Below are 12,757 nucleotides of genomic sequence, written 5' to 3'. Positions count from 1 at the left end.
ATAATGATCAACTGTCGATCACATATTTTTCGATCAAATGGACCAACATCTTTCATTTCAAGGTTGATATCGACCCATCAGGATATCTTTGCCTGACAAAGTCTAATTTCCAAGGGCTGTGAAAGACGCGGACAAAAGAAAAAACCATCAGCCCATAAAACGACATGGGGATTTAAAACAGTTATATTTGAACTTTATTGGAAAAATTTAAGTGACGTATTTTTTACTTCTAGATTTATATAAATCTCGAGACACCTAAAAACATTAAAACGAAAATCCTTTTACCAAAGCAGTTAAAAGGCAGATTTAAGGGAGGGGGCTAAGCTAGGACGTAAAGTTAAAGATCAGATAATAATTATATTTTAGATTTAGAGATATGTTTTTGGAAATAATTTATAAAATACAGTATATAAATGTTTGAGAATAATTGAAGTTTATTTTCGTCACCTTTTCATAAATTGATATACATATTTATTAGGTGGAAATGTATATATTTAAAAACCCTTTGCTAAAATTGATAAAATTTTAAATTGTAAAGAAGAACGTGTGTATGTCCAGGATATATATTTTGGAGAAACATGACAAAATCAGTTTTTTAGCTAACGCGGTAACATACCAAAACTATCCGTAAGTCTTCTATTGTGGTCGTCGAAAACAAGATAGCGTTTAAGCAGACTCTAGATTTCTGTTATGGAAAGCTTATATTTGACCCTGCTGTTGTTGTAGACATTAGGGAAAAGATTATCTGCTACACTTTCCATCAGTTGTTTGTAATAAGTATTTAACCTTAAATGGCTTTAATAACATAATTATGTATAATTAATTAAAAAAATTATATAATTAAAAGAAATTTCGTCTATAAGCTAACTTTATAAATTATGTAACAGAACTACATTTAAAATTAGGCATATCTAGAACGATTAATTTTCTTGGGTATCGTTTCTGTTTCATATATTTTATAATATTTCGTTTTGAAATAAAAGTAAGAAACAAATTTGTGTTGTTAAAGATAAATATTTTTAAATTATAAGTTTTTATTTGTAACTAACAATCTATAGCTTCAACCTATTATTTTAAACGCTTTTTATTCTTTTATGGTTTTGATTTTTTAATTTGTTGATAATTTTGGATTTTTGATAACATATAAAATTTTAAAACACTCGCTGTCTTCTTAAATGTATTTTTACCAATTAACTCTTATACCAAAAATGTTGGATCTGAAAACTCTATATACTGAAGCATATTATATGTTTTTGTTCAAATAAATTAGTTTAGTTTATTAGTCACACCGAAAATAAGTCTTAATTTCAAATTTCCTGCCTGGGCTCTACTAATTTTCCCCATAGAAAAGTTAGCTGAGGCATTATATAACTCTGCACTATCGCGCAGAACTAAGAATTGTTGAAAAAATTACAAATAAAATGTTAAATGTTAGACAGTATAGACGACCCTATTCGGATAAAAGGTGACACTCTGGAAAGACGGTCTAAAATGAAAGAGATCATGTTTAAAAATTATTCCAAATAAGCGATGTAGCATTTTGTTCTTTGTAGACGACCCAATTCAATTCAATTCTTTTATTTTATCATTTTTTGGACTACAAGGTTAGTCGATATTTCCCTCAGATATGTCATTTACAACTCGCGTCAATTAAAAGAATTCATATTTGAAAATTATTATAATGTTACATTTTAATATTTATAGACAATTCCTTCTTAATTTCGACAAAAAGAAAAGTTTAAATGAAATAATTTATATAAGTAGTTAGGGTATTAGCTAAAGGATTTATCGTTTGAAAATTATATTTCATATTTTCTTCTTTATAGATTATGAACTAGCTTAGGCCCAAATTAATCATAGTTGAAATTTATTATTATAGACAACCCATACTTTCAAACTGGCATTCAATCCAACTTAATATACGGTTTAAGCTCTAATGTGCTAATAAGATACATCAAATAAGCAGGAACTGGAGGTATGAGTGTTCTTAAATTATTACAAATATTATGTTACATTTTCAATTTTAAAGACTTCCCCTATTTCGCTTTATCAATTGGCCGACAATTTCGATAAGTAGAACATTTGAAAATGAAAGATTAAAGTTTAAGTTGACTAAAATTCTTGAAATTTTAAAACTCGAGTAAGCTTAAATAGAAAATTATTTTACATTTTTAAAAATGATGTTATATTTCGGTCTCTATTTAGAAATTTTTCTCATTCTCGACACATTCCTGCGAAGTAAAATTGATAAGACAGAAAAAATTTTAAATTGAATTCTTCGTCAATTTCTAAGCACGTTTTCTGTGTCTTTGTGGAAATAATAATCATATTATATATTGATCAATTGAGTAATTGACTCATATTGTGCATGGAAATTTGTATTCCTTAACGACCGTAATGCCTTTTGGTAAGAAGTTATTGTTGATAATTGGTACTGGTATTTGGAAGGCTTATAAAATCTCCTTTACTTCCGATCCCACGTTAAAGAGAAGCATCGATTACTTTGTGTGTGAATCGGTGATATCAAAAGCGTCAAGGGAAACATCAAAACTCTCCAGCAATTTTTGTCAGCGAGGACAAACACAAACATGGTGTTGTCGGTTTGTTTAGTTTGAAAAGAGTGATAGATTGTCCCGGTCTCAGTTGATAATTTTGTGTTTTCTACGTTAGGTTAAGCTTAATTTTTACTTAGCTTAAACTTAAATAAAACGAATTCGTTCTGTTTGAGAGCATCCTGATGCTGCACGTTTTTTTTAAGATTTCGCTTAATTCAAATCGTGTAAATATAATACTAGGAATATATTGTAAAATATAGAAAAAGTATCCTTCATTGTCCCCGAAACAAGCTACCAAAGGGTGTTTCTATTTTTGGCGATGGTCAATTTCCGTTTTTATACTTCATAGAGTAATGATTAAACAAACATTATTATAGAGTTGTAAGTCTGAAAATTTTCGGCTCGGAAAATTTACCGTATTTTTCCGAAAAAAATAAAAAAAGTTTTAATTCCATGATAAGTCTAATATATTATTTGGAAATATAAATAAAGTGGCTATTTCGTCGAATTTGTTGAATCTAAAAGTAAAACTAAACTTTTAGACTAGTTTAATTAACAATGAAACACTATTAATGTTTTGTAGAATGTTAAAAAACCTTAAAATTAAATTTATGTTTAAATTTTTTATTTTAATTTCCGCAATTCGGAAAATTTCCCGAAACATTTCTAGAAATTTTTTCGCATTTTTTTTTCGGAAAATTAACAAAACTACATTATTACATTATTAAGGTTTAAATACAATCTCCCAATTGACGTACTATTCACTCAAGCTCGCGGGAAAATCACCGTGTTAATTTGTAAGGAAAAACAAAACAATTTTGGTTGACTATCTAACGTCCTAGAAACTGAAGAACTGAATCTCACGTCACTTTTGAGTTCTCCGAAAACATTTAGTATTTGTTCATCTCCTCATACCATCAGTTTCATTTGAACCTTTCAAATGTTTCAAATTTTGACCTCTAAGCAAACCATATTTGCAGTAGCTATCAGTTGATCGAATTTCCAGCAAAAGACTCCCCAAATCGATAAAAATCTTAAGGTATTATTCTTGTATGATATGGTCGATATAGTCCTAGAAACAATATTTAGGAAAATCCTTGGATGTTCAGGTACAGCGGTTATAAATGTGTCGTAGATGGAAAAACGGGTGCCACTCGCAAAAATGAGTTACACTATTGACTGCTTAGCAGTTTCGCGTCAAAAAATGTGAAATCGCTGTAGTAACAATTTGGGAATGAAATTTCCATATAAAATGTTAATCGCAACGTGATTGTCTTCCGTGCTTCAAATCGATTCTCAGATTACATAACTTGCGTTATCTGAACCAAGAAAATAATGTCGATAATTCAGGTCTACATTGACGCTCAGATATTAGCTGATCCGTTGATGAGTCAAAATGCAAAACAGATAGTTTAAATCTGAAACGAGCAGATTTCAGATACCTCACAGCTGGCGATTTTTCTTAAATTCCTTTAGAAATTTTAATAACTGTTTATTTTCATTTCCTTTCCACAAGATTTTATAGATATATACAAACTTATGGTGAGATGAATTAAATCAGATAAGTTCAGATCAGTAACTAGGGATAACCAATCAAGTAAAATTTTCTAGGTGGTGGAGCAAAAAGGATCAATCTGATCTGACTAGTTAATTAAACTAATTTATCAGAAAAATACGATCGTTTCTGCGTTATGATTATTTTTCTGAATTTTTACTGGTTTTTACATTCGATTAATTTCAAAACTTTGGCGGTTTCGACAGATTTTGAGTTTTGGGGCTTGCGTTGGAAGTTGTCGACTCTAATTAGCCAAAGAAGTACGTAAACGAAATTTTTCTCTCGAGACATTTATATTAAAACTGACACAACACCAAAACCGAGTTTATCCCTTTTAGGATAAAATTTTAATTACCTAGCAGGAGAAGTGGTACGATGAGTTACTGCAGGGGGTGAGTGTATCCTTACTACCGCTGTCATTATTGTTCACAACAATCGAAAACCTTTGGCAAAATATTGTCACAAATCCTTCACGACAAGAGCGTAACAGCGGGTGGTACCTTAAAAATAACTTTTCGGTTAAAATTATCTTTTACGCTCTCACCCGTGAATTAAAATTCACAGCTCTCATTCTTAAACGTTAACTGGTTTGGAAGCTTTATTTCTAACCAAAGTAAATCCTTAAAATAGCCTTTTTGAAGACGTAATAAGATAATTCTCCGCTTTCTCAGGGTTCTTCGAGAAAAAAAGCAAAACAATATGCATCTGCTGCTCGCTCCAAGAGTTGAAGGGGTCGAAGAAAATAAAACACTTGGTTTTTTGGTTTATATGGTCCAATATACCGCCTATTTCCGAGATTGAATTTTATTTCCTGCCTTATGGATTACTTCTTCCTCTATAAGAATATAAAAACGAAATAAAATTTGCCGACTGTGCAGTTTATTTTGAATGCACGTCATATTAATCCAATGGACAGTGGCATCATCTTATCGAACCATTTTTATTGCAAAATATTATTTTTCTTTACCAATAAATGTTCAGTCTCAATCATAAAATATATAGCTATAAAACTATCTAAGGAAAAACTATATACGACAAAGCTATACATAAATAATATGGTATGAGTAAGATATTTGATAACATAAATCTCTGTATTAAATTTGCGCTTAATTGAGTCTAAAATCGTAGGGTCTATTTTTAAAAACTTGCATGGAAAAAGTTCTTTGAGGATATAAAAAATAAATAAAAATACATAAATGGTAAAACAGAAAATAAAAATAGAAAAAAAGTAATAATAAATAATAAAAAACAAAAAAAGACAAATGGATAAGAAACCCTAAAAATGTGTAATTATCATAATGGTTTTTTATTTTCTGTCTATAAATACGATACCTTTCAAATATTTTGTATTGGATAACTTCGTATAAAATAATTATAAAATAATTAGCAACTGGCCTGAAGATCTTTTAACAACGCGGAAAAAGGAATTCCAACCGCGTGAGAGGGTTGTGGCTAGCCCTGCCATAAAAAGCGACGTTCCTTCACAAACTATAGCTCTAAAATCTCCGCCAGATTTTATGGAAAGATGACACCGAGAATAACCCGTTAACCAGACGCAGACGGATTTTGCAATTTCAAAACCGAAGCAGTTTTTGAACATCGGCTCCTCTTGCTGAGAAGCGAAAGTACTAACCACTCCCCTTTTCCAACAAGTTCTTTGGAAATTTTACCATCTATTAATCTAAGCGATATGTATAATCGTATCAGCAAAATAGATGACTTACTTAAAAACCTTTTTATAAATTTATCGTTACGACCATCATTATAATTATATTGATCTAAGCGATACATACTCGCTATTCTCATTAGCTCTAACGGTGCTTTCAAAATCATCCTACTAGTTTTATTTACCAGAAAAAAGTCGCCGCAACGAGAACTGGAAGTCCAGGTAGGACAAAAGGGCGATGATATTATTTTTGGGAATTTGGAAGTTCATCGTGTTAGAAAGTTTTCTGAAAATGTTTTCAAACTAGAATAAATAAGTATTGACACATTTGGCTTTGAAAACAAGACGCGCAAATAGATTATTTAAAACCCTTCTCTGTATTTCCCAAATCTGGTTATTTTTTTTAAATTAAGATATAAACCGACAAAATCTTCCAAACAAAGTTCATATCGCGTGTTGTGATGATTTATAATAAAAAGTACTGCTACTTCATGGAATTTAAACAATGGTTTTATTAAAATAAAATGATTGGGAGCTTTCGGACCGTAGTCCTTCGTCAGCCGCTCATATCGCGTCATAATTCTTTTATATGGTGGCTGTTTTCACTATAAAATCGGAAGAATGAGTAGAAAATATAGTATTATTTTTAAATAATTTTTGAAATTAGTGCCGAAAGGGGAATTCGTTGTAAATTGAAATAATGAAACAGAAATTGTTTAATTTTTGCAGATGTAAAACGTCGAGGATCATCTTCAGAACTTTTGAAAGGTTCGATTAAAAGAGAAAATGGAGTACAATTTCAGCGACAATTTTTCAAATAACTGGATGAACTTAACATCGGACATCAACGTGACAGTGACGGACCCGGTGATGTTCGAAATTCCCAAACCGGTAGAAGTATTAATGTATATAATGTACGGCAGTGTGTCTATTTTGGCAGTGGGTGGAAACGGAATCGTGTTGTACATAATCTTCTCGTACCAGAACATGAGAACAGTGACGAACCTCTTCATCGCGAATCTGTCCGTCGGCGACGTCATGATGGCGTCTTTTTGCATTCCTTTCACATTCTTGTCGAATTTCATTTTCAACCGCTGGCCCTTCGGCCAAATCATGTGCGTGCTCGTGTCCTACATTCAAGCGGTGTCGGTGTTCATCAGCGCTTACACGATGGTGGCCATCAGCTTCGACAGGTACATGGCCATCATTTACCCGCTCAGGCCAAGACAGACTAAATTCACGGCCAAGTTCATCATTCTCTCGGTCTGGGTGGTGGCTTTGTTGACGCCTATTCCCACAGCTACGAATTCCAAGATATTGGAGCCCGATCCGAACGTTACTGGAAGATACGTCTGCACCGAAGTTTTCAACACGGCCACGGAGAAGTTTTACTACAGCACAGCGTTAATGATTCTCCAGTACATCTTCCCCGTCTTCGTGCTCATATTCACGTATTCCAGAATTGGCTTCGTCGTGTGGGGCAAAAGGATTCCAGGAGAAGCCGAGTGCGTCAGGGACCAGCGAGTCGCCAATTCGAAGGTCAAGGTACGTCTCTAAGCGAGGATCCTGAAATTGAATTTCAGGATTTATTTTATTACTTTTAACTGAAACGTACGATATGAAAATAACCTAGTAACATAACTATCACATTTCCAATTGTTTTAAAGCTAAATTATTAACCGTTTTTCGACACTGACCCTCAAGCCCAGTTCCGACTTGCACTAACAACTGAACTTAGTGGTATTTTATCGTCCTTGGTCGTAATGTAATTTACGTTGAGTAAATTTAGACTCTAGGGGGTTATGTACTGTACTAAACTCTAAAAAAAAGTTCGGTGATAGTTTTTGTAAATTGTTATGCATTTTCATTATGTTGCTTATAATACTACTTCTAGGTGAAAGGTTAACATATTAGAACCTTGGCCTTATGTTAAAATTTCCAATTATTTAATGTTAAAGGTGTGTGTTTCACGCCAACAAAATTTTGATTTAATTCGGTACAGAGCTTCCCGAATGATCGATCTTAAATAAATGTCGATTTACACCAATAAAACGGCGATAATGATTTTTAAATTTGTTCCCCGAGAATAAATTAACATTTGATTATAAAACGATTATTATGATTGTAATTTAATAAGGCGATCACTATAAAATTAATGATTGGAATTGATAACTTTGAAACAACGTGATTAAGATCAGTAAATCTCGTTCGCTTTGGCTAACGTTGTCTTAAAGCAGAAAATTAAAACGATGACCTGCGCGAAGAAAAATATACTTATTTTTTACGAAAACATGATATTCTTTATAATATTTTAAAAATAAAAATATTTTAAAAATACTAAAATATAATGTATATTTAATTTGAACGTGCCCAGGAATTTCTACTTATGGAGCATGACTATAATAAGATGAGTTTAGATTTTCTCCTAATCGCCCTCGTACTCGAAGAGTTAGTGCCTTTTCCTGAAAGGAAGTATGAAGTTCCATGTAATAATAATAATAATCAGCTAGGCTAATACCCAAGGCACCACCCTAGGTCTAAGTCATCGAGCGACTTTTAAAGCCTTTTAATTCAGGTGGCCGGGTTACAATGCGTAGGAGGGTGGTGGCAAGCCCTGCAAGCCACGCGAGCCAACAGCTCCCTACACTAACTATTACCGTTAACCTCAACAAGTTTTTATGGTGGATCAAGGAATTTCACTATTCTGACGCAAGGTTTAAGAGAAACTAGGGATTACTAGTTTAACTAGGCGCAAATTACGTTAAAAGCAAGTCGTAACGCGTGTTAGCAAACGTTGTTTAGATTTAGTTCATACTCCCTTTATAAAAATTAAAATCAGCCAGGTATCTGATTGGTTCCCCAACACATTTGGAGCACATGGCGGTGACATTCTGGCTTCCCCTCGCCCCTGATTTAGCCAATTTCCTTAACAATAAATAAATACATTCTTGATGTATCAATGAAGACTATTTTATCTTATTTCAGATGATCAAAATGATGATAACGGTGGTTATTGTGTTCACCGTATGCTGGCTTCCTTTCAACATTTTGTTAGTTGTTGGTGACCTCTATGAAAAAATGTACATTGAGTACCCGTATTTAAGTTACGTGTGGTTCGTCTTTAATTGGTTAGCCATGAGCCATACCGTCTACAACCCGTTGATTTACTGCTGGATGAACAGCAAATTCCGCGAAGGTTACCGGAAGTTGTACACGAGGCTTTTGTGCAGAGCGCAAATGGCCAACCGCGGTGGTTGTAACGACAAACACATGAACAGGTGCAACACCTACAGCACCTGCACGAGCTTCAGGAACAATAGCGGGAAGCGCTTCGTTAATAACGAATTCCACACCATGATCAACAAGAAACCCGAGAAAAACGGACAGACGATTTACAAATGGTCTCCGGAAAGAGCCGACAGTCTCACGCAAGCCCAATCTTCACTGTAACTGAGCAGACCTTCGGAAGATTTGAAAAATAGTTTATGTTCTGAGAAAGGGATCGGACCATTCAGATAATTTTTATCCACGAAGAGAGTAATTGTGAAAACAAGAAATAGACCATTTCATAAATTCCTAGCTAACTCGCGCGAACCCTTCACCCGTTTTGGACTGAACCATGGGAAAAAAGACGATATGCTTTATCAGGAAAAAATCCAAATAACTAGTAAATTAGAAGGTTGTGTGGTGAAGCACGTAGGTCATTTTTCCATGGGAAAACCATAATATTTAGCATTACTTTAGGAAGAATTGGCTAATGTTTAGCAGGGTTATTGATTCATTTAATTTCAAAATAAATTGAAAAAATTGATTATTTTGATTTAAATCTAATTTTAATTGATTTTTTTTGGTTTGATGTATGTTTTTTTATAAATTGATATATAATTTGAGCGTTGCAATAACGTAAACTAAAGTTAAAATTAATTTAATTGAATTATTAGAGGTCGGGGACGGTTAATCATTATCCATGTTTAAATTGATTTTTTTCGGGAAAAATGTAAACAAAGAAATTTACCGGTTAATATTTCGGAAAATGATTAAAAAACATGTATTATTCGTAAAATTTGATCTTTTTATCGAAAAAAAATTTCGTTTTTCCGATTAATTTAACAAATTTATCAAAAAATTAATCGGATTATACAGAAATATAAATTACTTGATCACTTGATCAAAACATTTTTCGAATAATTTTGAGAGCTTTATCTATTGAATAAAAGTTAACCATCCCCGACCTCTATGAATTATTCATTCATAATAATCAAATTTAATTGCAGTTTCTTTGAATTGAAATTTAACGTTACTTAAATAAACGATGTTTTTATAAAAATAACTTGAATTAAATCACTGATTTCGACCCTAATGTTTAGCGCATTTGATTGGCATTTTCTAAATCACCAAGCATAAGGTCACTTTTTTAAATATAGCTAAATTATCCTACATAAATAAGTTTGATTTAAAAATATGGCTATATTATAAGGGGAAAATGTACACAATCAATGATTTATCGTTATTGCACTGGTATACAGTGGTTTGTTTTAAAAAGCTAACTGATAATTGAGTAAGGTTTCGCACAAACGTCTTAATATTAAACCAGAATTGCCATTTACGTGAGATAACTAATATCTCTTGGTTGTGTTTTTCATTCTTAAAATAAGGAAGACAGTCGCGGATAAATTTAGCTATTCCTTTATTTAGAAGAATTATCGAATGTTATCACAAAGGCTGTATTAAATGTATGATATTCATGTATATTATTCGTGTATTGTATTCATGTTTATATTAGTTTGTTTAAAAGTACAATTGACAATTTATTTATGTAAGAAGCTTTTGACTTTTAACTTCGTTGACGTATATTGTTATTTTTTAAACTTTGGATTAAGTTTCGCTTATAGAGAAAGCCCTAAAAATATTTTGGACCAACTCAAATTACATCCACAAAAAGTTCGTCGATTTCTAGGTAGGATCTTCACCTCCTCCGAGGCAAGGAACAACGTAAATGTACCAAAGAGCGTTTGAATCGAAGAGGACAACAGAGAATTTATTTCTAGTCACTTTCTTGGCATTCCGCATCAATGCTGAATGCTAATGATGTATGTAGTTTTTAGTTTCTGTCAGATCAAAGTATCATATCAAAAGTTTGAAAAAAAAAGATGTTTAATATGATGTTTATGTTTGGAATGGAATATTTCTGTGTGTACAAAAATTGCCAATGTTCCGCAACTTTTTAAAAGTGGTAAACTTGTGCTAAGAAAATTATCGTAAAAAAATCAAAAGTTCAATGAATCAAATTTGATTTCCACACGCCCGTGGGTTGTATTTCTTAAATAATAATATTATTTATTAAAATACACTACAAATATTCGGGTTGGTTACTACTTATTAATATTTCTTTCACGTTAAATCTATTCCTTCTTCTGGCCACACCATTTGTATAATTGCAAAGAGTACAAGTTTTGATTTTGTTATTATTTTAATCAATTACAACTGAACATTATTTATGTTATTAAATTTGAACTATTCTATTAATATATCTATATTTTGATGTCGTAAGATGATGGTGCCCACTTCTGTAATTTACATTGCACGAAACAAGTGTAAAATATATGGCAGGTAATTCTCAAAATAAAATGTTTATGGTTCCAATTGAATTACACATGTTTTCGATATTTTTCTAAATCAGAGTACACGACGACAAAAAATCGTTTTTGAACGATACTAAATCGCGCATTATGAAAAGCAGCGAGCATTGTCTAAACACAATTTCATTTTCGTGTAGCCTGCTTTTTGGTTGTACATTCGTATCAATTTCTCCTAAATTATAAAAGATTTAATTCCATTTCAATTTAGGCCAGTATTTACGCTTATTTACACGCATTTACCAATACTAACGTACCACAGATCTTTATCATTAAGCTGAAAAATTGTAATCTCTAGTATTTATATATTGAAAAACTTTAAATGTCTCTGATTCTGATCAACTCGAAGTAGCTTATTTAGTCTACTACTTTTTGCCGTAAGTCGGAAAGGAGTTTGTTTAAGCGTCTCTCATATATCACACTTTCTTACCGGAAACAAAATTATAGATCAATTTCAATAACAATCACGATTTAGTTTTTGTTTCTTTGATAAATATTATAATCATTAGTTTTCTGGTGTAACAATTAATAAGTATTCCAAATATTTACAGAAATTTAATGAATTTAAGGTAAATAGTGGCATTATAATTTGTTCTTCGTTGGGAGGGATAAAGAGTGTTGGAATTTGTGATCAGTCCCTAGCCGTGCTAATCTTCGCCCCTGTAGAATCAAAACCGGTTTTCGACTTATAATGTAATCAAAAATAAAACCATAAATAATAAACGGTAACAATGACTTGTCCTTCAAATGAACTCGACCAGAGTAGAAACTTCTTTCCCAGCTGGCACAGATCCGAGCGCTTTGATCAACAATTTGGCAAAAGTCACCCTTTCCTGGCGTTTCAGAAGGTAATGTAATTTCAGATTACAGGACTAAAATAAATTCTACGCGAAATATTCCCTGGGTAGAGATATTAAAGGGAATATAACCTCAGGTATTTGGTGTGGAACACCAACGCTTGCAGCTCTGGCCGCTCTTGCCTTTGGCTTTAAAAATGTTTGGCGCCACTGTACAGGGACATTTGAAAAATTGAAGGGGTCTTCCGTAAAGATTGCTTTGCAGGTTATATTCCCTGCTTTGATCCATTGCTCTTTCGGCGGTCTTCGAGGTTCCGATGCACGGAGCCCGAATTCGCGTTAGAGATCTAATGATGTCGCGAAAAAGGAATGATGCCTCCTGGGTAAGTTACTGTTTACCTACTAGAACGGACAATTACGAACCCCGTGACCTTCAACCTTAGCCTTTTTTCGCTCTTATTTCGTCACTTAAAACAACTGGTTTGAGCAAAAGTTAAAAGAACTAAAATAGTACTTAAACAATTTTCAATGATTGGGTTACTTCTAGA

The 12,757-nt window shown here is 32.5% G+C and overlaps 1 protein-coding gene across 1 annotated transcript; it reads left to right on the top strand.

Moving 5' to 3' along the window:
- Positions 1–6,526: 6,526 nt before the first annotated feature.
- On the top strand, positions 6,527–9,536 carry LOC149939217 (RYamide receptor-like). Its single transcript, XM_090178516.1, has 2 exons — positions 6,527–7,321; positions 8,762–9,536. The coding sequence occupies exons 1-2, from the start codon at positions 6,563–6,565 to the stop codon at positions 9,224–9,226; spliced, it is 1,224 nt and encodes a 407-aa protein (XP_090034642.1). The 5' UTR covers positions 6,527–6,562; the 3' UTR covers positions 9,227–9,536.
- Positions 9,537–12,757: the final 3,221 nt, after the last annotated feature.

This window comes from Leiobunum rupestre, chromosome 6, assembly GCF_980474605.1.
Source record: "Leiobunum rupestre chromosome 6, qqLeiRupe1.1.hap1, whole genome shotgun sequence".
NCBI classification, from domain to species: Eukaryota; Metazoa; Arthropoda; class Arachnida; order Opiliones; family Sclerosomatidae; genus Leiobunum; species Leiobunum rupestre.
Note: the sequence above shows the minus strand (reverse complement) of the source record. Positions and strands in the feature narration are given on the sequence as shown.

What these genes read in the sequence shown, in the direction of transcription:
- LOC149939217 (XM_090178516.1), top strand. Translation starts at nt 6,563, where the DNA reads ATGGAGTACAATTTCAGCGACAATTTTTCAAATAACTGGATGAACTTA. An exon ending in TCGCCAATTCGAAGGTCAAG is followed by an intron (nt 7,322 to 8,761) that starts GTACGTCTCTAA and finishes ATCTTATTTCAG; the next exon opens with ATGATCAAAATGATGATAAC.